Source organism: Saccopteryx leptura, chromosome 3 (assembly GCF_036850995.1).
Source record: "Saccopteryx leptura isolate mSacLep1 chromosome 3, mSacLep1_pri_phased_curated, whole genome shotgun sequence".
Taxonomy (NCBI): domain Eukaryota; kingdom Metazoa; phylum Chordata; class Mammalia; order Chiroptera; family Emballonuridae; genus Saccopteryx; species Saccopteryx leptura.
Genome location: NC_089505.1, coordinates 326,898,237 through 326,925,830, shown reverse-complemented (window position 1 = coordinate 326,925,830; position 27,594 = coordinate 326,898,237). Strand labels below are relative to the sequence as shown.

General features: G+C 35.8%; 1 protein-coding gene across 8 annotated transcripts in view; it reads left to right on the top strand.

The window, feature by feature from the left end:
• RUNX1T1 (RUNX1 partner transcriptional co-repressor 1) overlaps positions 1 to 27,039 on the top strand; it is a 194,690-nt gene extending 167,651 nt beyond the window's left edge. For 7 of the 8 annotated variants that reach the window (XM_066379100.1, XM_066379104.1, XM_066379106.1 and 4 more), the window contains 3 exons: positions 2,590 to 2,658; positions 8,567 to 8,757; positions 22,909 to 27,039. In XM_066379100.1, the coding sequence (XP_066235197.1) occupies positions 2,590 to 2,658; positions 8,567 to 8,757; positions 22,909 to 23,184 (536 nt within the window). In that variant the 3' untranslated portion in view covers positions 23,185 to 27,039. Of the gene's footprint in view, positions 1 to 2,589; positions 2,659 to 8,566; positions 8,758 to 20,287; positions 20,370 to 22,908 lie in introns of all 8 variants that reach the window. The other variant, XM_066379108.1, reaches the window with a different exon arrangement.
• Positions 27,040 to 27,594: the final 555 nt, after the last annotated feature.

Genomic DNA, 27,594 nt, shown 5'->3' with positions numbered 1-27,594 from the left:
TTTTATTTATTTTTTTAGGGGACACTATTTTAAGTCAGTTCATTTTCCATCACTATATATTTGTCCTCCCTTCCTGCCTTTCCCTGCCCACCCCACCAAGGTCTTTTCCTAAAATATTGTCTTTAGTAATTATCTAAGTTAATCATTCTGTTTCATTGTGTCATGTGGAGAAATGTGATCTGATAGCACTTTATTTATTGTATAAATCATTATAGTGGTGTGCAAAATACTTTCTCCAGACTAATTAGTTGTATAATATTTTCTTAAAGTCTTATATGTACTAAATTGTTTTATTTAGGTTTCTTTTTTTATGAATGTAAATTACTTAAAATATTTGGTTTTTGTCATTTACTTTATAGAAATGAATATGCACATGATAATGCATGTGTATTTCCAGTCTATCCAATTATCAAGTAGTCATAAAATTATAATGTAAACTTATAAAAGAATTTTTATATTTGGAATAATTTTAAATCTAGAGAAACATTGCAAAGATAATAAAAATTTTTCATATACTCTTCACCAAACTATCATGTTTTTTCAGATTCAAAATTGTGCGGATATCTTGTATGCTAGTCAAATGATAATCTTTGGACCCTACAGGATTCCAAACATTGAATTGCATTTAGAGCATTCAAATATAAAATGAGATATACTTAGCTAAATTGATTGTGAGTTTTTTTTTCTATTTTTGATATTCTGTAGCTTCATAAAATATAGGAAATTGGATTGAATTTCTTTGACTTTCAACATACCATTCCTTAAAATATTTTTTAAAAAGTCAGTCTGATACTTGAAACATACACATAGAAAAATTTTAGTTACTTCAAATTTATCAAATATTGAATGTTATATTTAAATTTCAAATGATTTCTTCTTCAAAATGTCTAAATACATATTAAAAATCCAATATGGAAAACATGTAGTGAACTTTTTAGCTTTGGAAAACTGTATACACTTGAAATTTATTCTCATGTATATATATAAAAATATATAAAGGTTCCGTGTAATTTCCATGAACATTGTTTGGAGATTTGTTTTCCTATATCAACTTTATTATTATATTATCTGTTTTCTCAAACTTTTAAAATTCGACAAGGTTAATTCATTTAAAGTGGAATATTATTTTCTTTTTCATAAAGCATGTACCAATTCTATTTGGTCAACTGAAGTATGTGAAGCCGTTCTAATGATTCTCTCTTTCTTTTACCCATGTCAAATCCATATGCTCTAATTTGTGTGAAAATTTTAAAAGCTAAACAATAGTTAAGAAGTAATTGTGAGACCTATTTAGCCACACAGTAAGGGTCACCATATATTGATAGGTGGTAAAGTCAGAGCTGTGTGAAAATTTTATTATCCTAACATTTGATTTTTTTTTAACTACCAATTTGACTCTTGAAAGTAACAGTACAAATACAATTTATTTTCTTTAAATAGAAGATACTCATAGAAATTCCCATAGTTACCTATTATGGGAACAGTGTTCTCAAACATATTATATGAAATCATTAAAATTGCTTCCTTTATTAGTATACAAAGCATTTAGATTAATTACCTGTTTTCCTTGAGCTTTGATGACTGGTCTTGCTATTTTTGTTTATTTTCTAGAAGTAAATTCTTAGCCTTTTAGAACTGTTTTTTTTTATTATTTTAATTTTATTTATTTATATTTAATTATTTTTTTATGAGAAAGACAGAGAGAGGCCAAATAGGGACAGAGAGACAGGAAGGTAGAGAGATGAGAAGCATCAATTCTTTGTTCTGGCACATTAGTTCATTGAATGCTTTCTCATATGCACATTGACGGGATGGGGGGGGGGCTACAGCAGAGCAACTGACTCCTTGCTCAAGCAAGTGACCTTGGGCTAAGCCAGAGATCTTGGGCTTCAAGCCACTGACCTTTGGGCTCAAGCCAGTGACCATGGGGTAATGTCCATGATCCCACGCTCTACCAGCTACCCTGCACTCAAGCTGGTGAGCCCATGCTCAAGTCAAATGAGCTGGCACTCGAGCCAGTGGCCTTTGCGATCTAAACCTGGGGGGTCCTCCATTTCCCAATTTGATGCTCTATCCACTGTAGCACCAAGCCGGTTTGTTTTTTATTTTGTTTTGTTTTGTTTTGTGCAAGAGTGAGAAAGACAGGAAGAGAGAGAAATGAGAAGCATCAGCTTATAGTTGTGGCACCTTAGTTGTTCATTGATTGCTTTCTCATAAGTGCCTTGACTGGGAGGCTCCAACTGAGCCATTGACACCTTGTTCAAGCCAGCAACCTTGGGCTTCAAGCTAGTGACCTTTGGGCTTAAGCCAGCATCATGAGATTGTGTCTATGATCCCGTGCTCAAGCTGGCAACCCCATGCTCAACCTGGTGAGAATGTGCTCAAGCAGGTGACCTCAGAGTTTTGAACCTAAATCCTCAGCATCCCAGGCCAACACTCTATCCACTGTGCCACTGCCTGGTCAGACTAAAATTTTGTTTTTGTAGAGAAGTTAGAAGAATGGGCATAGCTTACTTCTACTCTGTATAATGATATAACAGTGCTTATGTGCTTTCCTCCTCTCTCCACTGCTTTTTATCCTCTTTATAGATGCACATCGGGAATTCCTTCACAGACCTGCTTCTGGATATGTGCCAGAGGAGATCTGGAAGAAAGCTGGTAAGAATTGTTTAAAAACATGAGTTCAGTGTTCTGTCAGCTGGATGCAGTTGTTAAATGAAGCGATGTGAAGAATGACAAGGACTTGACTGCTAACAACTACTAGATAATATACCCCCCCAACAAAACAAAATGTAAAAATCTTGATTAATAGTCATAAACCAAGCCAGATAAGAATGTGAAATAGGTTTTATTTTAGTATCATCTGCTAGTGCTGCTGTAATGGAGAGGCTGGTAGTATTTCCATTATAAATCCCTATTTTTCAGGGACTGTAATGGTTTCACTGCATGCAGTTTTCCTTCATGAAAAATATGGTGTTTGGCATAGTTTTAGACTTTGCTCTAAATTCTTAAATTTTAAAAACCACTTCAAAACTATCTTAATTTGTTGAGACACTTAGAAGTTTTATGGTTACAACCAATTTTTAAAATTGATCTTCCAAGCTAATTAATAATATTCAATGATCAGAGTTAAATATTTTTTAAGATACATGACAAAACTGGTAAACTTCTATTTTTCTTTTCCATGTTCACTAATATTCATTAAGAGATAATGCTTTACATTCTGAAGTAGATTTAAAGTTCCTGATGATGCATTGACTTATTGGGCTTAAAGAAGTCAGATCTGGCAGCATCTTGGTGAAACATCCACACTGTAGTAGTTGAGCTAAAACCTGATAAAAACCAACTCATGAAATAAATCATGAACCTGTTTCAAAAGATAAAGATGACATGACAAATACATAGTGTAGCTTGAAGCTGCTAAAACTCCAACTGTTAAAAGAGTTTTTCTGAGTTGAGAGATTGAAAAATACTATTTCTGCGAACAGTCAAATGGGTATAGGGCAAGCAACCCTAATCAAGGAGCAATAGTCAAGGGACAGGGACTTTTTAATTTTTTTTATTTATTTACTTTTTAGGAAAAGTTTTCTCTTTGGGTTTTGATTTTATTCAGGTGTGTGTGTGTGACTTTGTGACTCTGTGGTCACTTGGCTCTTGTCTAAGTGTTTTTATTGATTTTCTAAGAATACTTGTTTTTGTAAGAGCAATAAGGAGTTTTTAAATCTGATAGTATTGTAGGCTTAGTAACTTAGATTGAGAAGTAGAAAGCTCTCTTTCTTGTCTAATATGCAAATCAGATTGACCCATTCAATTTAAAGGTTAAAGGTTAAATATATATTTTACTCAGGTACATAGTCTTACCAGATTTGCAGCATCACCTCTAAAATTTTCTAAGAAAATAATAGCCATGAAAAATTCCTGGCCCTGGTCAGTTGGCTCAGCTGTAGTGCCCTGCGTGTGGAAGTCCTGGGTTTGATTCCTGGTCAGGGCACACAGAAGAAGTGATTGCTTCTCCACTCCTACCCCCAGTCTGTCTCTTCCCCTGCTACAGCCATGGCTCGAATGGTTCAAGCAAAGTTGGCCCTGGACACTGACGATGACTACATGGCCTCTCCTCAGGCACTAAAATAGCTTGTTTGCTGAGCAACGGAGCAACACCTCAGATGGACAGAGTATTGCCCCTTAGTGAACTTCTCGAGTGAATCCCGGTTGGATGCATAAGGGAGTCTGTCTCTGACTCCTCCTATCACTTAATAATAATAATAATAATAATAATAATAATAATAAAAAAAGAAAATTCCTAAGCTGTTAGAATGCGCTGGGTGCCACCTACTTAAAAAAGGAATTGTTATATCTTTTTTCTGATCATTTTTCTCCCCCATTATTAAGCTTCAATGTAATTTATTCCAATAATCGGTACAAAGAATTTTTATTCTATATGACAGAAAGATGACTTTTCTGTTGAGGGAGAGAATATCTGCATTTCCCTTATTGTATATGGGTACAAGTTAAATCCTTGATAGTTCATAAAGAAAAATGGGCAGTAAAGTCTTATGTAATCCAAATTCCTTCTGTGCAATATATATATTATCTACTCAATCATTTGTTTGACTGCTATTGAGAGCCGATATTTTTTTTATTATAAAAACCACCTTATTTGGAAAGTCAACTTGCATAAGTAGTAAGCAATCGGAAGCAGAATAAATACTGCCATATATATATGATATATATATATCATATATATGATATATATGTTATATATATGTTTCAGTTATATATATATAACTGAAAATTGATTGTGGTGACAGTAACAGTGCTGAACACACTAAAACCATTGAATTATAAACTTTAAATGAGTGCATTTCAGAGTTTGTTAATTATATAGTAACAATAAAGCAGTTATTACAAAAAGAAAAAAACTGCTCTGTGTATTTTCCACTTAAACAGTTGTTTTTGGGGGGTTTTTTGGTAGAAAAGTATTAACCTACTAAGTCCACTCATATTTTCCCTTACTGTCTATTTTGTGGGTTTCTGTAACCAAATCTGGGTATACTTTATGTTTTGAAGACTTCAAAAGTAGGAAGATAAATACTTGTTTGTATTGTGTTGGTGAATTCTCTAAGAAGAGTTAAAACATTATCAAATGTTTGGAATATTTTTTAAATATGCCTATGTATTACATGTAGTAGCTCTTCAATCTAAACTCTGACTTGGTTGCGGTGTTGATTAAATTTGTATTATTCTCACAGTGATATCCCTAACCTGCATAAGAACAGTTTGAGAATAGTTTTCTTTGGATATATACTAAATTTTAAGAAATGTATTAAATTCCCAAATTATGGATGGCAGTTTCATGTTGAAATCTTCAGTAACTGCTTATAATATTTATCTTTATAAACTTCTTAAAAAGCATTACTAGTGTTAGCAGTGTCAAGGTATCCAACATAAGGAAAACACCAAGGGCAGAATGTGACATCTCTACTCAACTTGTTATAATTTGAAAGCTTTTTCAAGAATCTAAAATTTGCTGTGAGCATTTTTTTTTGAAAAAGGAAACTGTAAAGTGTGTCTTTGCAATGAAAAATATACATTATGTCTGTGGCAAATGATAAATAAATAAAGTTGAAAGCATCTGAATAATATCAAGGGTAGCGCCCACAACTTCAATGTAGTATAACCAATGCATCCCTTTTCATAGAAAATTATAATTACAAAAAGCATATCCTGTGCTTAAAGCACATATTTTCCACCATTTTATTTTGAAATTATTTCAAACTTGCAGCAAGTTCTTAAAAATTATTTTAAAATTCCCTTTTACCTTTCACCTAGTTTTTCCTATGTTATGGTATTTGTTTAATATATTTTCTCTCTCATTTCCTTTCTCCTTCCCTCCCTTTCTTTTTCTCTTTCACATTGTATTTATCCCCAAACATTTGAAAGTTGCAGGTGTGATTTCCCTTTACCCCAAATATTTTAGGGTGTATTTCCTAAAAACAAGAACATTCTCTTATACAACAGTAATATAGTTACCAAAAATGAGGACAGGAACATTGTTACATCACAATTACACATTTTAAAGTATTTGGAATCTTAACAAATGTTGAAGTCCTCATCGTTTTTTTCCCTCAAAGTAGTGTTTTTATATTTTTTATTTTTTATTGTGGCATAACTTGCATAGAGTCAAATACACAAATCTTAGGGTAAAGCTCAAAGTTTTTTTATGTATGTATAGCAAAGGTAACAAAATGCACTCTAAAGTTACAAAAGGTTTTTATAAAATTGGAAAAAAGTTTAAAGTGAAGATGGTTTTTAAATTGCAACTGAATGTTTTCTTTAGTATATTTCTTTTTCAACTGATCAGTGAATATTTGCAGTTGGTAATAAATATTCAAGCACCTTGTGAATGTCCTACCAATTCTCTGCTGAGCTGTATATGCCTGTGGGATTAGAATAGGGATGCATAATTTAAATGTAAATTGCCTGATTTGCATATACAATTAGTCAAGCTACAGCTTTGACAGTAAGCAAAAATTATTGTCCTGTATTACCACTTAGATAGAATTTTAATTCACTTTGAATATTCAAACTAAATTAGACCCTGACTGTATGTTAGAAGGGCAGTACCTCCCCAGTGCCCCAGGCTCTTTATGATAGGGTAATAAAGGTATTTAAATAAAGGCATCTTTTGACTATTCATGAAGACCATGCTGCAATCTCTGTGTAATACTCTGCTTCTATTCAGGGTTTACTTGAAACCTGTATAGTTTTGAAAACCAGTGTCACCCCCAATACATTCAATTTAAAAATATAAATAAATGATTATCTTAAAGCAACAGTAAAGGCTTAGATATTTTAATTAATATTTCCAGCCTGACACTTTCCCTTATGTTTTTGTTTATAAAACCTATCAGATAGTAATTACAAATGAATGAATTCAAGGAATAATGCTGCTAAAATGATAGAGGCCACAAAAGTCATGACAGTTAATTACCAGTGGAGGACTTTTGGAGAGCCACAAATCATGGATTATAAATGTATGGAATAAGCCATAAAAATTTAAGAAACCATATGAGTATTTTCATGCCTTATATTTTTAATTTACAGTAAAACCTTTTTATTAGGAATCTATGTTTTTAATTAAACAGAACATTTAATTAAGGTACTTTTTAAGTGGGTGAAACAATTAAGTGCAAGCACTTGAAACATGTCATAATTAGTTTTAATAGAGTGTTAATTGATGTTGGGTTTGCCAAGTTAATGATTACTGCTTATTAAATTTTCAATTAATCATTGTCATTTTACTTTGAGTAAAGATGAAAATTAGATAAACTAATTCAAGGGGAGGATATTTTCCCTTGTTAATTAGAACAGTTAATTTTTAAAATGGAAATTACTTATTTTAGTTGTCTGTCTTGTGTTGTAAATTAGTCAAATCTTTGCACACTTTCCACATTCCAAAATAAAAAGCTAACTTGACATCTTGCAGGTTTGTATTCAGGCCTGATTGTTTTGGCCTGATGTATGATTCAGTTATATTTGTGCAGTGCAACAGTTGGTTATGTGAGACTGTGCACATATTTGATTAAGTAGATAGACAACAGAATATTTGGAAATGAGAAAATGATTTTTAAAAATCTCTATCATTTAGTCCATAAAAGCACATATCCATATTACTCAAGAAATGATTTAAGAAAAAGAAAAGCTGAATCATCTGTCTGTTTCATCATCGATTTTCTTTAAAAGGCCTACATTAACTTAATTGCTATATGAATTGTCTTTTCACTATTGTGATTTATTTTTACCACAAAAATAATTGTTTGCTCTTATACATGGTTATGTGTAAAATATATTTTCTTCCTCTTTATTTCTGAAAGCTTTACCCATGTATTGTCTATGTTCATATTAACCTATAGCAGTGATTTTCAACCTTTTTCATCTCATGACATACATAAAATAATTACTAAAGTTCTGTGGCACACCAAAAAATATATTTCCTGCCACTGACAAAAAAAAAGGTATAATTTTTATTTATTTATGCCAGACACCTATTGTTCTGTTGGCTGTTGTCCTTTTTTTATTTGAAACTTTAAAAGAGGTCTGTGCCCCTGACTAAATAGTCAGATATTGCATGTTTTAAAAATTCCTGCTCCACACCATTGAAAATCACTGATCTATAGCATTGTGGCATACCACCTTCTATATGTGTGTGAATTATCCAGATAGGTTTCTTGTGGCTGTTTTAATACATAATGTCCTTTAAATACATAATGTCATCCATCTCACAATATTTTCTTGAGTTACTAGTTTTGGTACGAAAGGTGTAGTAATGATAAAAGTAATTTAAAAACATTCCCAGAAGTACAAGTTAAAGTTTTACCCTTTGTTTTCCTAAATGAATTTCAGAAATCTGCTGGGGTTTTTTTTTAGATAGCCACAAGAACTGCCTAATAAATGGGGTGACACTTATGCCTGTTCTATAGAATTCTGTTTAACAGTGATCAGTATCCAAGGCTGTGTGCTAACGAAGAAATTTTCTTTTGTCCGGTTTGGTCTGCCTGGCATGCAGAGGAGGCCGTTAATGAGGTGAAGCGGCAGGCGATGACTGAGCTGCAAAAGGCTGTGTCCGAAGCGGAGCGGAAAGCACATGATATGATCACAACAGAGCGGGCCAAGATGGAGCGCACAGTTGCTGAGGCCAAGCGGCAGGCGGCGGAGGACGCGCTTGCTGTCATCAATCAGCAGGAAGATTCCAGTGAGGTGAGGCCCTTAGTTGCGAGCTTCGAAGGAAAGAAGATGGTTTCCACTGATTAGGGTGCCGTTTGTGTTCCAGGAGATCACAAGTAAAAGCAGATATTGGATTTAGACAAATAAGTCTTTGCAGAGAAGTTAGAATAATTTAAGGAGCCCTGGCATTTGTGGAGTTGATATATTTGTGTCTTTATTAAAGACCTAAAAGAACAACCCTGTCAAGAAAAAGTTTTAATTTATTTGAGGGCCAACATTAAAATGAAATTCTTATAACTTTTTAGCACCATGTAGAGACTCAAAACTAAGCTATCTATGTTAGCATATGTGATTTTCTTCTAATAGAAGGGGTTTAATAGAGATACCCTGTGTAAGTTGTACTCTACAAAAACATTACATGGTTGGAATCAGAGTAATTTTCTTAATATTGCTCCTAAAATCCAATGCTGAAACAATGTTTGCATCAATTAAACATTTCTAAGAGATTTCCTGCACAGTATGTTTTCCACATTATTTGTAATGACAAGTGTGATGATCATTTCATTATATAACATCACTGCTGGAGGCAATATTATTTTGTATTGTTCTAGTATATTAAAATACACATACACATAACATCAATGGCTCAAAAATCTTGGACGTAACTAATACACAATATCTAACAGAATGGTTTCTGAAATAGTCTTTAAATCAAAGCACATGGTACTGCTCTGCATTAATATAGGACCACAATCCCCAAACCCAAAGTAACATTACATAAAGAACTACAATTAGCTGAACTAGCAAAACCATGAACTGATAAATCAATGGTCTACTATAATACATATCTATAATTTGTGAGGGAGACTAAGAATTTAATTTGTACCAGGCTTCTCTATAGATGAAAGACCCTATGGGAATCACTCTATGCCCAGAATTTCTACTTAATGTATAGCAGATGAATATCAAGAGGACAAAAGGAATTGATTTTCAGCATTTGAAAGTTTCTCAGAAAATGAGGGACAAAAGGAAGTTTATCTGTACTTTAATTGCTGACTTTCCCATTGTTGAATTAAACTAGACATAAATTCAATGTTATTGACATCTTGTGGCCAAGATATTTAAGACCTTGTTTGCACTTAAAAGAAAATCATTGGCATCTTTTGGAGAGAATTTTCCCTGCTCTATTGAAGTTAGTAATACTGTGAGTCACAGTTGTTGCCATTACTAAAATATTATTACTTTCACATGAGTGTTATTTATGTTGAATATTTTATAGATCATTAAATTTTTTTATTTAGAAAATTTAATTTAATTGAGTGACATTGATCAATAAGAGCACATAGGTTTCAGGTAAACATTCCTATATCATTTGAACTGTTGATTATATTGTATGCCCATCACCTAAAGTCAAATCATTTTCTGTCACTTTATATTTGTCCCTTTTTACACCCTTCCCCCCATCCCTCCCCCACATCAGGTCATTAAATTTTGAATATAAAATATCTAAAAAGAAATTGAGAATTAAGTCTTTGTATTCATCCTGTAACATGCTCTAATTCCTTCAGTATCTATAAACCTTTGATCTTTATTTATAAAACCTATTCAGAAAAAAACATGATCTTGACCATAATATTCAGCATTATAAAAATGTGGCATATTAACAGTAGCTATGGTAAGTAGTGGGTAGGATGAAAAACCCTAGGCATGAGTGATTTACTATAGTAATTGTTTTTCTTTCTTTTCAATCTCTTGGGAAACTGATCTTTAATATGGCACTACGTTTGTGTGACACTTTTTTCAGTAACATTTTCTCAAAGATTTTAAAGCACAATTTGCCAAATTTAATTCCCCACAATTCTGTGATTTTTGAGAAAGCCACTAGGCATCTATAAATTTTGATCTTTCACATAATGTGAATATGAGTGAAACTGTCTTAATACGGTGGCTGGAAATTTGAGATATGGTAATTTTAGCAATGAGGAAACTCACCAGCTAGAATTACACAGCGAAGAAGTGGCAGAATCTAAACTGGAACTCACCGTATGCTGTCAATCTCACATTGTTCCACACCAATGAAAGAAGAATCTTTTCATAAGGCTTGCTATGGTAATTTGGGGATTCAGAAAAGAAAGGCAACTCAGGTCCTGTTTCTTCCTTTTCTTCTTCTTCTTCTCTCTCTTCTTCTTCTCTCTCTCTTTCTCTCTTTTAGCATGGGAGCAAGAGAGAGATGACAGGAAAAGAGAGAGATGAGAAGCATCAACTCATACTTGTGGCACCTTAGTTGTTCATTGATTGCTTTCTTGTATGTGCCTTGACTGGGGGGCTACAGCAGAGCAAGTGACCCCTTGCTTGTGCCAGCAACCATTGACTCAAGCCAGTGACCTTGGGCTTCAAGACAGTGACCTTTGGGCTCAAGCCAGCTACCATGGGGTCATGACTATGATCCCATACTCAAGCCAGCAATCCTGTGCTCAACCTGGTGAGATCGCACTCAAGCCAGCAACCTTGAGTTTCAAAGTGCTCAGCATCCCAGGCTGATGCTCTATCCACTGCACCACAGCCTGGTCAGGCCTCTTTTTCTTCTTTTTAAACTGCAAGACCACTTTCTAAGACTTGAGGGGAAGAATTGATCTCTCCAGAGATTAAGCCTCTTTTATTCAAAAGTAATGTGGATGTTTTCCTGAGAGAAGAGAGCAAAATTTAGAAGAGATATTTCATTTGAATGTAACTGAGCCTCCTCCCGACTTTCACACAAGTCCGTACGCATGCTCGCACACCATGAAACTGCTTTTACCAAGAACTAGATAGAAGTAAAAAGCATTAATCTATTAGCCCTAAATTAATGTTGTTCATTCTCCTAAGGAATAAAACAATGTCTTATAACAACATACATGCTTAGTGGTAGATTTAGTTCAGCAGTACCTTTTGTTCAGTTATTAACTGGACTTTTTTTAGTAAATATATATTTTTCTGCATGTGATTTTTTTTTAACTTTTAAGAGTGAGGACACAACTTTGAATCTCACATATTATTTTTCTTTATTCTGTTATTTCCTTACACTAAGGAATGTATACCTAATCTAATAAAATCCACCCCAGCAGTGATTGATGCTTGTAAATAACCTCCAGTCTAGAAAGCTCCCTGGGTTCCTTCCAGATAGAGCCAGTCTTGGGTTAGGCTAGAGGAACCTCTTCCAGCCCTCACCATGGTTGGCCAGGGACAGGGAATCTAGTCAGAACTGCATGGCCTAGCTGAGCTCCAGAGAAGATGAGCAGGTACTTCTCAAAATTCTCTTCTATGGATTTTATATTCAAAAGTTTTTATGGCATTTTATCCAGCCCCAATTAAGACACACAAAGCATTGTACTTTAGAAATTTTATGAATTGTTCTGTTTTCTTAGAAAAAAATAAAAGGTCTGACCATCATAGTAATGGCTTGAAAATAAATATCTCCATTAAATGTAGGATCCATTGATTTTAAAACTCTATCCAGAAATTAATCGATGTTCTTTAAAAAAAAATCATGTTTGTGACCTGCCCAGAGCAGTTAAAGTACTTGATGCATATAACTGTAAATTACTGACATCCATTTATTAATTTATTCTTTTAATAACAAAATTTTTTTGAGAGAGAGAGAAAGAAAGAGACAGGCAGGATGGGAAAGAGATAAGAAGCATCAACTTGTAGTTGCAACACTTTAGCTTTTCACTGATTGCTTCTTATATGTGCCTTGACCGGAGTGTGGGGGTGTTGCATCCAAGCCAGTGACCCTTTGCTCAAGCCAGCAACCTTGAGCTCAAGCCTGTGACCTTTAGGCTTCAAGTCAGGAACCATGGGATCACGTCGATGATCCCAAGCTCAAACCGGTAACCCCATGCTTAACCTGGTGAACCTGTGCTCAAGCTGGCAACCTCAGGGTTTCAAACCTGGGGCCCCAGGAGTCCCAGATCAGTGCTCTATCCACTGTACCACCACTAATCAGGTTCAACAACAAATTCTTGAGCTTTTCTTTGTCAGGTCAGTGCTAAGCACTAAAGGTACAATGGTCCCAGCCTTCGTGTTGACTGCAATTTTCTAGAGGAGTCAAATTGCTAAAGTATTAGTTAATAGAGTTTAGTGTGAAAGCTTTTGGGGAAAAGTTTGTTTCATCTGATACATAACAATAATCAGGAACAGGTCAGCAGTTGCCCTATACTTCACTTCACCCCTGGTTGCATCTTTATTGCTTCCTTGGCAGTGGGCATGTCAGTGCCTCTGTGCAGAGGAGATGGGAAGGAAAGTTTTGTTTAGTTCTGAAAGCAAAAATACTATGTAGCTGATTAGCATTTTGGAGGATCACTCAGGCTGCAGTATGGAGAGAGATTAAAGGAAATGAGAAGGAGGAACCAATCTGTTTCAGAGACAGATAAGGAAGAATATGGTTGGATCAAGATGGTTGGCACGGCATTGGGGCTGTTCTGGCTGGTACCCATCAGATAGAATGGGCAGGATTTGATGATCAGTTAACTGTCAGGGAAGGAGAGGGAGCTGTGATTCTTCAGTGGACATGCAGGGTTTGGAGTACACCCATCAGGTGATCTTATTTGAGTAACCTTCAGAAATTTAGTGGTTTCTATCTGTCCAATGTGTGTGTATATATAGTGAAGGAGTAGGCTTTCTTCAGTTTCTGTACATGAACAACACAAGTTAAAACATTTAAAAGAGTTCAAATCAATTATTTAATCCAACTAGACATATCTCCTCTGTGGATTAGAAAGGGCAAATAGAGTACAAAAACTTAAACAGTTCATGCTGTCTAATGTGAAAATCAGGATAGCACACTATAATATATACTATAAAGTTAGGGTATAAAGTGACCGTACATCTCAATTTAAGTGAGACATTCCCAGGTTACTTCTGTTATCCCAATGTAATTATTAAAAGTGCCTCCTTTCACTCTCAGGTGTACTGGTTTGAATAATAAATTATATGGTCATACTACTTAAAGGCCATACTAAGCCGATGAAATGATCATCTTTTATTAGCAAAGCTCAAAGACAAATGGGTGTAGCAGAAAGAATCCAGAAGGAGGACTCAGAAGACCTGAACTCTGGCTCCCGCTCAGTCACCATATTGGGGGTCCTTCACCGATTCATTTTACTACTGTGATCTTCCCTTTTTTCATAAGGAATGAGATTTTTTTACTTACCTCACAGATGTGGTTTAGGATTTTTTTTTTTTAACATAGACAATTTAACATGTTTAGAGGATGGTGATGCATATTTTCCACAGTCCTTCATTGTAAAGTATAGGAAAGTTTTCTGATTAAAACATTCTTTTTTTTCTCTTTCCCTTTCTTATTTGAAACCACCTGTTACTGTAGACATATACTCATCACTTACCTAGATCATATATGATATTTATAATCTGAATCTATAAAACTGCATGTGTGTGTAGCTAATGCACAAATTTTCTCTCTGCCCTTCACCAGGACCTTAAGAAATAACCTGGACTTCGGAGTCATAAACCCAGATTTCTATGCCTGGAATGGCTGGCTGTTCATGTGTTTCTTTTGAGCTGTTTATGCTAAGGACTTCTCTCTGTAATTTTCTAATTTAGTCCTTCTCTTTCTCCCTCCATTTTCACACATGTATAATGGACCTAATACTGCCCATTCTGCTTAGTAAGAACAATGGTTCTGAAAGGTAAGCTGTAAAGAATTGTAAAGTTCCAGAAAGAAGAAAGAAGCAAGAAAAGTTGGAAATAAGTAAATTAGACAAAACACCAGGAAGAAAGTATGGAGTCAGGAAAATAACACATGGGTATTGTTTGTAGGGGACCATGTAATTTATCATTTAAACAGCAACGCTTTCAAAGTTAAAGGGGGGTTCTTTCCAGGTCAGAGTAGTCCTATAAACCAGGCTGTCCTAGGCACATAGGAACCATGCTCAGCATAGTTATTGAGGGTGACATAAAGTTTATGTTGCCTGAGATAAAACAAGAAGACCTACAATGAATGTTTAACTCTGTACCAGATGTGATAGAAAGTGCTTTCTGTACTATCGCTCATTTACTTTTCCAATGAGTTCAGGTAAACAGTGTTGTTGTCTTCATTTTGCATTTTAGAAAAGCTGAGTCTTAGGAAGGTAGGCCTTTGCTCAGGGTCTTGCAGCAGTAAGTGTGAGGTGGACCTCAGTCCAGGCTGTTTTCCTCTCGTTCCAACTTCTCAGTAGCCACAGGAAACTTTTTCCCCTGATGGTATAGTGTTGTATCTATTTCCTCACCAGATGTCCTCCAGATTATTACTACCTAGTTATCTAACTTTATTTGGGTTCATAGACTAATTATAATTATCATAACAGAATGATGCTGGACTTTAGGCATATCTAAGCAATATGATATTTTCTTTAATTTCTCTTTTTATGGTATATTACATATCTCACCAAAAATTTAATGCCAGCACTAGCATAAATCAAAAGAAATAAGAAAAGGAAGAAAAAAGAGAAAGAAAAAAAAAAACAAGATGAAGAGAATTTCCTAAATCTAATCATCTCAAATATTTTTCATTTTCCATATTTATTTTCTGTTTTTATACTTATATATATATATATTTCCCCAAAATAACATTGTCAGATTGGGCCTATTTTTAAAGAACCCACAACAGCTCTTCTTTGAGATCCATAACTTGTTTTAGCTTAGAGGATCAAAGCAAGTGATTGGAAGTGAGTATAAAACAGATAATAAATAATAGTACTGTTCCTATAGTTAGTTAGTTTTGAGTTTTAAGCCACCAAAGTGATATTGCCCCAAGATTAAATGAGCCTTTATTAATTATTCCTACATAGATATAGAACTGTATATGTGTATCAAAGTTGGGCAGTTTTGTGGCACTTAAGCAGAAACACTGATTGTATCTTTAAACTTGATATTTCTAGAACCAGCAAAATCCTGATGGAATGAGCAGGTCAGTCTGAGAAGTTCATTTTTAATACTCCTTCAAGAATTAGTGGAACCATTCCCAGTGGAACTTGTACAGTATGGCCCAAACCACCCATGTGGACTCTGTAGAATATAGTTATCACGCAGTTACTATACAGGGTTATACTGTTCTTCTTAAAACCCTCATGATCTAATCTTACCAATTGACCCCAGAATTTGGAGCTCCCCAAGCATGAGTTGTGATTCTGTGTTTTTCTTATTTTGTTTCATGAATTTGAAAAGCCATTTGTTTGAGTCTATAGATATTCATGGTACAGTAGAAGGAACACTGTAAGTGGAATGATCTTAAATGGTTCACCTCTTGGAGCTTCAGTTTTCTCATTTGTAAAACTGAGAAAATGTTTATGTGATCCATTTTGCAAGATGGTTGAGAGGTACAGATAAGATCAGTAGTGTTTTATAAGCAAGTCACCTTACAAATGAACAGTGTATATATGTGAGAGAGATGCAAAAACCAATTTTGAAGTTATCCTAACAGAAAGGACAGGGAAGGAATTTGGACAGTAACCATGAGATTGGAAAGGAAGAAAGGGAAACCATAAAAGCAAGGTCTGTGGGGTCTGACACTGAATGGCTGCAAGAACTAAAAAAAGGGAAGTTTCCAATAAGATGACAAAGTCTTTGGCCTGAATGTTGGCAGTGACTGAAATACACCACACTCAAGAATCGAGTTTAAGCAATACTGATTTAGACGAGAGAGGAATACCTGGTAGAGCTACAGAATAGGCAATTAAAAGTAAGAGACCACAGCTTAAGAAGGAAATGTGAGCTGGAGAATGGGTTTAAGAATAATTTTCTGCTTGACTAGGTGGTAGTGCAGTGGATAGAGCATGGCCTGGGATATTGAAGACCCAGGTTTGAAACCCTGAGGTCACCATCTTAAGCACGGTCTCATCCAGCTTGAGTGCAAGCTCACCAGCTTGAGTGTGGGGTCACTGGCTTGAATGTGGGATCATAGGCATGACACCATGGTCACTGTCTTGAAGCCCAGGGTCACTAGCTTGAGCAAGGAAGGCATTGATTTGGGTAGAGGCCCCTGATCAAGGCACATATGGGAAAGCTATCAATGAACAACTAAGGTGTTGCAACTATAAGTTGATTTTTCTCGTCTCTCTCCCTTCCTATCATTCTGTCTGTCTCTCTTATTCTCTCTTTCCTTACCTCTTACGAAAAATAAAGAAAAGAAAAAGATTCATCTTCTTACACCAAATAGTTGAAACAATGAAATCTGACAAGGAAGAGAAGAGTATTTTCTTTCCTTTATGACAGCTTTTCTTCTTGCCAAATATTCAGGGGAAAATGAACAAACAGAAGAGGAAGAATTTACATTATTAGAATCAGAATTTTAATCTCTTAGAAACCAAAATTAGAGGGAATTTCAACAAGGGGAGTTGAAAAAGAAGAGATGGGGAAATTGTCATTAGTGATGAATCTATAGGAAGTCTGAGGACAGTAAAGATGGAGAAAAAGTAATTGGTCACTAATGAAGTGTAAGAAGAAATGAGCTAATGGTCTCTCTATATAGCTGTCAATGACTGTGGAGGTAGGCACAGGGGCCATGAGCTTTCTAATTCTAAATATTACACTGTTTAAGGATTCTATATAGTCTTGTTTTATTTCAACCAGTACCAAAAGGAGGTGATGTGTTAGTTCCTGCCATTTATTCAAGACCTACTGAACATCAGGCACTGTGCTTAGCACTGACATAATCCTGAATTACTTTGCAGTTATTTCTTTACAGGTACTTTCGCTCTAAGAGGTTAAGTAACTTGCCTATAGTTCTAAATTCACTAAGTGATGTAGTTGGAAGTGAAATCCAAGACAGGCTGACTCTGAAGCCACTCAACATTGGAAGCCATTTTTATTACACACCTTGTCTCTGGTGTTCCAAATTCCTGGTCGAACATTTGTCCACTTGCAGGAGTTAAGCACCCTTCTAACCTTATTCCTACCAAAACAGGCTCTAAGAGAGAGCTGAAATTGACAAAGTGTGACATTTTCAAAAATATTTGGTTTGCAGTCCAAAGACCTAGGTGAATCAAACCTTGGCTATATAATTTCATATCTGTGTGATTTTAGGTGTCATTTACTCAAAAGTTATTTATTACTTGAGACTTCATTTCCTAAGATGCAAAAGTTATTTGAAAATAGTTTTAAATTGTCAAATGAAATGCAAGATGTAATGCTTAGTGTGAATTTAAGTTGTGTTACCTTTAGAGGGCTTTTAACCTGGGGAATTTTAACATAAACATTCTACTGAATTCATTGAGGATCCTTTCCATGTGAGAGGGTTTTTTTTTCTGGATAATTGGAGAAACTTAAAGTAATTCAGGACAGAGTGTTTTTTGTTTCTTGGAAAAGGAATTTTCAATGAGAAAAATCAGAAAGGTTGTTATTTTGCCAACAGGACTGAAAGACCATTCTCTCTATATGTAAAATAACAAGACGAGAGAAATAATTTTACTCTTAGGGATAAGGAGAATTGCTGATGTGAAACAAAGTATTAATAATCTTTGATATGGGGCCTTGGTATTCAAACATTTAAGTCCATCCTTCCTATCTCTACCTGTAGTATTAGTACATTTAGCAAAGGGGAACTTCATGTTTCACCTCATATCTTTAATATGAATCATAGTCTAACTTTGGTCAGTGAACTAATTCCCATTTTTCAGGTAAGGAATAAAATATTCTTTATGCTGAAAAGGAATTATTTTATCAATAAGAGGGAGACTATAAAGTGCCATGAAATTTTGGAAGGAAATTTGCTATGAAATTCTTGAGCCTTCTATACTATTGTGGTAACTCTGTCACCAGCATCATTTATTTGGGGACTGAAAGGGAAGCTCAGTCATTTGAAAAAATAATTAAATAAGTAACAAACAAATAAACAGAGCAAATATCAGGAAATAACTAGCCTGAATATTAAAAGCACAAATTTTAAAAAATGTAAAATTAGGTTAAATCATTGACCACTCTTATCTTTGCCCTTTATGGTTATACTGTCTATACCAGTGGTCGGCAAACTCATTAGTCAACTGAGTCAAATATCAACAGTACAATGATTGAAATTTCTTTTGAGAGCATTTTTTTAAGCTTAAACTATATAGGTAGGTACATTCCTTATCGAGGTAGCGCCCACACGTGGTATTTTGTGGAAGAGCCACACTCAAGGGGCCAAAGAACCACATGTGGCTCACGAGCCGCAGTTTGCAGACCAGGGACTCTATACCATGGGGTATATATTATACACAATTTTTAGTTTCCATGTTTGTGAGCAGCAGAAAGGTTAAAGACATAAAATTACTCAGATTACTCACAAGATTCTACACATTTCACTGTTTTCAGATGTGTGTCTGTTGAGGGGTTGAGTGCCACTGGTCAATCATTAGTCTTACAGGTATGGGTTAGCCAACAGGAAATTCAGTAGAACCTTCCAAGAAAAATATATTGCTTTGTCTGTTTTCTAATGAGTTTTGAAAAGAAATATGCACTTCTGAGTTTTTTGTTAGTTCACTATTTATGCTAATATTCATTGCAGTGCAAGTCAAAAGGAATAAAAATATGTGCTGTTTGTTTTTTTGTTTTTTCTTTTTCCCACCAGGTCATTTGACTCGCTCTTTGTTTTACCTTCCTAGAGCTGAAGGTTGTTTTTGACCCAGCCATAGGTGGTAAATGAATTTGATCAATGTCTTGGGCATGAGACTAGAGGTAAAATTAGCCAGAGCCCTTGAATCCTGGGTCAGAATCTGGCCATGCTAGTCAAGAAGGCTCAATTCCAAGCAGCGTCACGATCCAAAACATCTGTTTCTATATTTGGCATAATTCCACTTTTTTTTATTTGTAAAATTGTTCCCATCTTTGAAAACACTTTAAAAATTAAAGAAGTCCCCATTCTGTCTCCTCTTTCCACCCCCACCCCCCAATACATACATCTGTAATTACCTGGTTTAGTCTATGTGTTTAATCAGCTAAATTGAGAAGGTTGACTACATCTGATTTCAATCTGACAGCAGCATTGAGTACTGGGCAGTTACCACTGTTGTGTCTGCCAAAATGTGCCTCTGCCAGAAAAAATACCCTCACATTAGGGTATTTTTTAAAGAAGCCACTTGACTTAGATTAGATATTTAATTTCCGTAAAATATTGTTTTGGATCTGAGTCTTTGTTCTCTAATTGGGATTTTCTGATGTCATTTAGTAATTTCATTTATTTGCTGAGTTTGTTCCAGGATCGAGCAGGAATTATTCTAAAAGTGGCTAAATCTCAAGGAAATAAACTTCACTCTTGAGTGCCTTGTCATACCTCACTACTCGGAAGAATAGGCCCGGCCCCCATTTGTTTAGGTCTTTGTAGGCAGTGGTGGGATTCAGCCGGTTTGGTAGAACCGATACCTAATTTTTTGTTGAGTTTGACAAACCAGTTGTTAAAATGGCACCGGTAATCAGGGTTCTCTTTAAGGTGGGCACCTGGGCAGCTGCCCAATATGGAAATCACAAATTTACATTCCTTACTCTTTTTTTAATGTTCATCTGCACAATAGCATATTCTAAGTGCCTGTAGTAATGTTCATTCCGTCCATAGGTGGAAAAAATTGCAAGTGAGGACGTCAATCAAGAAGCAATGTGGAAATATCTTAAATAACAGTTTTATTGCTTTTTGTCAGGTATTATTTAATATTTTTATTAATATCTTAAAACTCATAATCTAGTTTTGTGTACCTCTTTCATTGCTCTTATTTAAGTATTAAATGCATGAAATAACATTTCAGTATATCAGTTTTTTTGTACTTAAAACAGTCATTAGGGCAAAGAACTGGTTGTTAAATTACTTGAATCCCACCACTGTTTGTAGGGTCATTTGTACAAGTAATGTGATTGAAATAATTTTGAGAAGGAAGGGCTTCATGCTATGGCAATGAAACCTCTGATCAGAAATACATTTCTTTTGACTGATTTTTCCTGGTTAAATTAAACTAGAAAAAAATTTGTTGTAGTACTGATTATTAACTTTAATTTTATTTTTATTTTTGACATTATAGAGTTCCTCAGCTGTGTTCACTTAAAACACCTCCCATTGACCAGCATTGGAGATCTTAAGGTTTATCTAGGTTTTATTTTCCCTTTCATTGGGCCATAATTTCTGAATGGTAAAGAAATTATAAGGTAGAGATGAGCTCTTTTTAGAAGTTTTAAATTAGAGTTCATGAGTTTATAGGCTTCCAGCATTTGAAACTCTAGGAGCCCCTTTATTTCTTAGCAAAGTTAAGATGACTGCTAAAAATTTTTCTGCATATATTACACAATGGTAAAGGCATACATACCAGTGTAAGAGGCTGACATTCCACTAAAATATTCAAAGTGGGCACATGAGCCCACCTTAAGCCACACATACCAGCGTGCTTAAAGTAAAACAAATGTGAGGAACACAGTGGAGAGATTTTTAATATCCATATATATTAGCACTTTAAAAAATGCATTTTGGCCCTGGCTGGTTGGCATTGGCCCAGCATGTGGAAGTCCTGGGTTTGATTCCCAACCAGGGCACACGGGTAAGGCACCCATCTGCTTCTCCACCTTTCCCCCTCTCCTTTCTCTCTATCTCTCCCTTCTCCTCCCACAGCCAAGGCTCCATTGGAGCAAAGTTGGCCCCAGGCACTGAGGATAGCTCCATGGCCTCCACCTCAGGCACTAGAATGGCTCTGGTTGCAACGGAGTGACACCCCAAATGGGCAGAGCATCACTCCCTAGTGGACTTGCCAGGTGGATTCCAATCAGGCGTATGCAGGAGTCTCTCTGCCTCCCCACTTCTCATTTCAGAAAAATAAAAAAATAAAAAAATTTAAAAATGCATTTTAATTGGGATACAATCATCACACACGTACTGTCAGTTGGAGTTACCAGTAAGAAGTTTTTTTTGCAAGAAAATAATCAAAACCAATGAAGATTAAATAATAAAAGATCAATGGCACAAAGCTGTGATCACTTGGTATAGCATTTCACAATAGGGTTGGTCTTTCCAAAGGAACTACTGTACAAACATTTAAAGTTGGCTTCCTGAAGTTTCACCTTCGCCTCAGGTCCCTGAGGTAGTCACCGTCTGTCTCCTCCCCGCACCTTTCTTTTCTAGGGTCTCTCCCTTACAGAGATGCTCTTCTGTCTCTAGTATGTTATGCTCTGATTCATGATTTTTATTTCAAAGTTTAAATCTCAAAGTCAACTACATTTGGACTTTTTTCATCTCTTGAAAGCACTGAACATTGGCAGTGGGCTTGCTAGGGTCTAAGTTTTTAATTTTCTCAACTTTTTTGACTTCCCAGCATTACAGAGGTGCAAATGAGCTGGAAAGGAACTCCATCAACCAGAATGCATTGTGTGTAAATGGAAGTCCTTGTTATTTTTTCAGTTTTAGTATTTTTAGCTTTTCCAAGTCAAAAAAAGTATAGTCAGAATTATTTATTTCAGAATTATTTATTTCCTAAATATTTATGGAGCATCTGCTATATATATCAAGCACTGTTCTGAGTGCTTAGAGTATATGAGAGACCAAACCAAGGACCCTGCCCTCCAGGAGTTGAAATCAAGAGAACCGTTTTGAGTTTGCTTTTCAGATAAAGATACTCTGAATAACCATCTGCAATGAGAAAAACAAAATGCATGGAGAGATTAAAATGTCTTGTTTTATTCTATCTAGTCTGTGATGGAACAGGGAACAGAATCCTCTATTTTCTATGTCTTTTAATATTATATAGGGCTCTTATAGTTCCTTTGTAATTACTGTTATATCTAGAAGAAAGACATTTCTTCCCAGAATGATACATTTGTGTCTGATCATAATGATATTGTTATTAGAATGGAGAGAAATATGTAGGTATAGCACGTGTTAGTGTAGGTGAACAAAGAATTTAGATGTCAAGAGAGCCAAACCTAAAAAGAAGGCATTTTGTAGTTAAAATGCAAAGGAGCTTCAGCCAGTTTGTTAGATGTTATAATGGTTGTTGGCAGAAATGTTTGGGTAGTCATCACATCAAAACCTGCATTTCTGTGTGTTTAGTGTGTATACCCACACATGCACACCTGGAGTTTTCATTTTTACCACACAGTTGTTGAAAATAAGAGGGCAGTGCTGCCCTGGATGTTTCCTCAGACTTCGGCCTGGACAATATGTTAACGTAGGGTTTTGCTTTGTTCTGCCTCCTCCTTTAGAGCTGCTGGAACTGTGGCCGTAAAGCAAGCGAAACCTGCAGCGGGTGTAACACAGCCCGATACTGTGGCTCATTCTGCCAGCACAAAGACTGGGAGAAGCACCACCACATCTGCGGACAGACCCTGCAGGCCCAGCAGCAGGGGGACACGCCCGCGGTCAGCTCCTCTGTCACGCCCAACAGCGGGGCCGGGAGCCCCATGGACACTCCACCAGCAGCCACCCCAAGGTCGACCACCCCGGGGACCCCTTCCACCATAGAGACAACCCCTCGCTAGATGTGAACTCAGAACTGTCAGAGAAAAGACAACACAACCAACGTAAAACCAGTTCTTCATCCTCAGATGTTTAAAGTTGTTTTTTTGTTTTGTTTTGTTTTGTTTGTAGATGAACTTTCCTATTTCAGTACTTCAGCAAGAGAGAACCTAACCGCATCTTGAGGCGGTAGTAAAACAGAGGGCCAGTAACGGGTCGTAATGACTTATTGTGGATAACAGAGATATCTTTTTCTTAGAGAACTGATAAGAGAGCAGAGAATATAACATGAAATGATAAATTTGACCTCCTCCCTGTTATTTTCCAGTAGCTGGGATTTTAAACTAGATGACCTCATTAACCTATGCTTTACCAAACAGCAAACCAAGAGATTACTAATTGCTGTTGAAAGCAAAATGCTAATATTAAAAGTCACAATGTTCTTGATATATAATAATGAAAAAAAATTCTCAAGGGCATGAGCATTGGCTACATTTTAACAAGAAGATGAATGGCGTCCATGGGTTGCTAACTGAACTTTGAAGACCCACTACAAAACACGCATATATGCAGCATATCGGAAGGAGAAACAGATGTTTATTTTTTTTTTCCTGTTTCTGAAAAGAAATAATATCCAGGTCAACAGAATGAGAAATGAAAGATGATTTGCAGTGGATATATGAATACAGCAGCAAGAAAAAAAAATGCCATAATACAAAAGGCTCCTTTACACACACACACACACACACACACACACACACACACACGCACACACACAGAGTTAAGAGACTCAGTCTGCAATTAATTAGCATTCTGGCAGCTTTGACATCAGCCAGCTGCCCTAAATAACCCTTCAACGTTTGTTCACTTTTGCAAGATTCCACAGAGTAAAACATTGGGTCTATTCCAGCTCATTTGTTTTATATTGAAAAATACTTTTTAAAAAGTGGTGGCTCCAGCTCCAGCCCCTTTTCAAATTTTCAACCCCACCCTATTTGAATTTTTAATTAAAAACTAGTAGTTCTCTTCGTGTTAAAACACTCTGTCCTGTGAGGTTTCCAATGGTGTTTTTCTTGTAAATGTGTTGGACAAATGTGAAGATACATTGTAGTTTAACCATATGCCCACATTTAGTCTCTTTATTCCTAGTTGGTGAGAAACCTGTATCTTTCTATGCTGCTTTTATATCTGTATGTATTAGTGATATTTCTCTAGTAGTTCGAGGGGGAAAAAGGGGGAAAGACTTTTTTGGTTGTCCTCAAGAAAAGAAAAGAAAAAGGCTATCTTTCGGAGCTGCTATTTCACTCTCTTATAGGACTTTTTTTTCCCCGAAAACCAGCATGTTCATGGAATGCTAACATATTGGTGTTTTTGTAAGAGGGAATGTACATAAATGTATTTTGCACTGTCACAATGACTCCCTAGGCATGCTTTTTTTTAAGCAAACTCTTTTTGAATATGCTAGAGCCATTTCACCAAGTTTAGCTGTAGCATAGAGTAGTAGTGGATTTTTTTTTCTTTTTTTGGAACTTAAAAAAAAAGTAACGAGATATTCTACTTAAAAATGACAGTGCATGCATATCACCGTAAGGTTGTTTAAGTATTTGTAATTTAACAAAAAAAAAACACAAAAAAAAACAAAAAAAAAGATAAATCATTAGAGCTCCAAACGCTGAGGTGTAGACGGACAGCTTTAACACTGCTGAATGCCAGGTTACACAACATTCTCACAAAAAGGGAAGTCAGCCAAAGACTGATCTGATGGACCAAAATTCGAATTTTGAAAAGCACCAGTAATACTTTCCAAATGATCAGCAGGTTAAACATGTTCAGCAAGGTATAGTTGAATTCATTAACCCTTCTTTGTCCAGGGTCCAGACCAGAACTACTTGTTAGTTTTGAAAACAGTAGCCCAGGATGTGGTTGTGTGCTTTAGTGAAAGTCAGCGGTGCTGCAGGCTGTGAGACAACCAAAGTTTTCGAGTCTGGGAAGAGACTTCTCCACATAATATTCACCCACCAGGAATTTATTTAAAAATCTAAAATAATCCATCAGCTTTTATTTATTTTTTTTAATATAGTCCTTGGGTACCATTTTAAATGGCTCTTAAATATCTACATAGAGGCAATCCTAAATCTGTTTGCTTTAAGTCTCTTAAACCTAACGTTTTTAGCATTTCCCTTGTATTTTCATACTCAAGTTGGTTTTAATTTTGTTTGGGTGCTGTCAGGATTTTTAAATGCCTTTTTTTTTTAGTTTAGAAAGTTCTGATGAGCAAATAAATTCATCTATCTCCTTGTTGGAAGTCCATTTGTCAGTACACCTGCTTAAAGTGAAATGAAAGCACATAACCAGGCTCTGAATGGGTTATATTTTATCATGGTGCTCCCAGAATCCTTTGACCTCACTCTGCTTTCTAGTCTGCTTGTGACACTGGACAGTCTTTTCTTACAGAGCTATTATATGTTCTAGGCTACAAAGGGTTAAATAATCCCAAAAATGAGGTATGTCATACCCACAGGTCTTTATCTCTAGAAGCTGTGATGTATGTGAAACAGCACTGTTATTCTTAACACTAGTGTGTAAAATAAGGATTAGTGCAGTACGTCTCATTACTTTTAATTCAGGGCACCCTGAGTGAAGACAAATACAGAAAAAAAAAATCCCTAACTCTGAGCTCTATCTCTGATTCCTTTTCCTCGTTTCCCTCTTCCTCCTCCTTTTCCTCTCCTCCTGTTTTGCTACATTCTCCTCAGTGGCAAAAAGTTTCACTCTACCTCTGACAGCATGTATATTGCACCAGTAGCTAACAAAAACTGGTCTAGTCAAACCAAATGGGCACAAAAGAACCAGGATACCAAAAGTTAAGCTCATACAGCTGCAAACCATATCACTTCTTGGTAACAATGCAGACCTCATAAACCTAAAGAAGAGAAAGAAAAGAAAACTTTTGTTACTTTCCTTTTCTGCTTGTCACTTATTTACGGGCTATGTGAGAGTATAATTTGTAGATATAACACATTTTTAAAAGGTTATCTTCATTGGATAGAATTGAATGGTGGTCGCTGATAGGAATAGGGCGTCCTCTATCTCTTTGTCTCTGACTTTTTCTTTTCCTCTGTCATGAGACTGTTTGTGACAGGGCCACCTGTCTTTTAATTTTTTTTTCTAAGTTGTTTTTTTTTTTTTTATGTGTGTAGGTGCATGTCTTGGGGATTTAAAAATTTCAAGGCTGGTTTACTTATGCAAAGCATGCCTATGTCTGGAATACTTAGGGAAAGGAAGTGACTCCATGTTGTTTGAATTCCTCAAGGGACAGAAAAAAAAAATTGGAAACTGTTGAAATGCAGATTTGAAGTAATTTTTTAAAATGTTATTTTGGGTTCTGCGACATTGTGAAAAATTAAAGTTGTTGTGCAATACTTAATTCAGACATGTACCACAAGTTAATGGTAGACTAACACTGGGGGGTGGGGTCTAGGCATCATGCTTTTGTCAGCATACTCTTGAGCTTTTAAGTCTACTATGTCTGAACTGTGGTTTCTTGTTTATCCTTTTTTCCTTAGTTGGACTGTAATGTATGGTCTGTCAACCTGTGAATCTTTAAAGTATGATTCAGGTATTGTTGTATTCTTTACTGTGTAATAAAAGGTTTTAAAAAAATTTGTATTCTCTGCCTCCCTTATCTTGTGTGTGCCATGGTTGTCCACCCAGTGGCCCTGGCATGGGAGTCCAGCCTCAGAGATGCTGAAGCACATCAATAGAGTTTATTCTGCTACTAAGGAATTGTCTCATCCATGATTGGTGAATAGGGGATGGTGTTAGAATAATGCTCAAGTCAAGTTAGTTCAGGGGTATGTTTCCCAGGCAAGAGGAGCTGGAAGAGTATGAGGAGAATTACAGTCTTCCAGTGGAAAGGAGAGGTTGGTTTGCTTAGTTTAACTGCTGCATAGGCAGGGCAGCAGAGGCCCTTCAGGCTGTGTTTGGATACAATTATAAATGAGTGCCTACACCTTTACAGAGAGATCCATCCAATCTTCTAAGGCTCTGACTCTTCGCTTGCTCAGTTCCCCAGGCACACCTGAATGGCAGACCCCTGGTGCAGAGTTTCTTTCCATCTGTCTTGTCCACCATGCTTCTCTAGTTAAAAATCACCAGCATTTTCTCTCTTGTTTTTGTACATTACTAAACATCCACGATGACAATCTCCAACTTTGCTGGAGAGCAAATTGTCCCTTCTGGCACATATTTTGTTCATGCTGTAGTTATAAAGTTGGTTAGAGTTTAAAGCCCCAATACTTTTCTGCCTTCTAATGAATCGATTCATTTTTATGTGCAATTTTCATGACAGGATTTTTTTTTCAGTAATGGATTGATTGCATTGCGTTGTAGCAGAAATTCCTCTTCCTGAGCCAGAAGTATCGTTGCAAAGA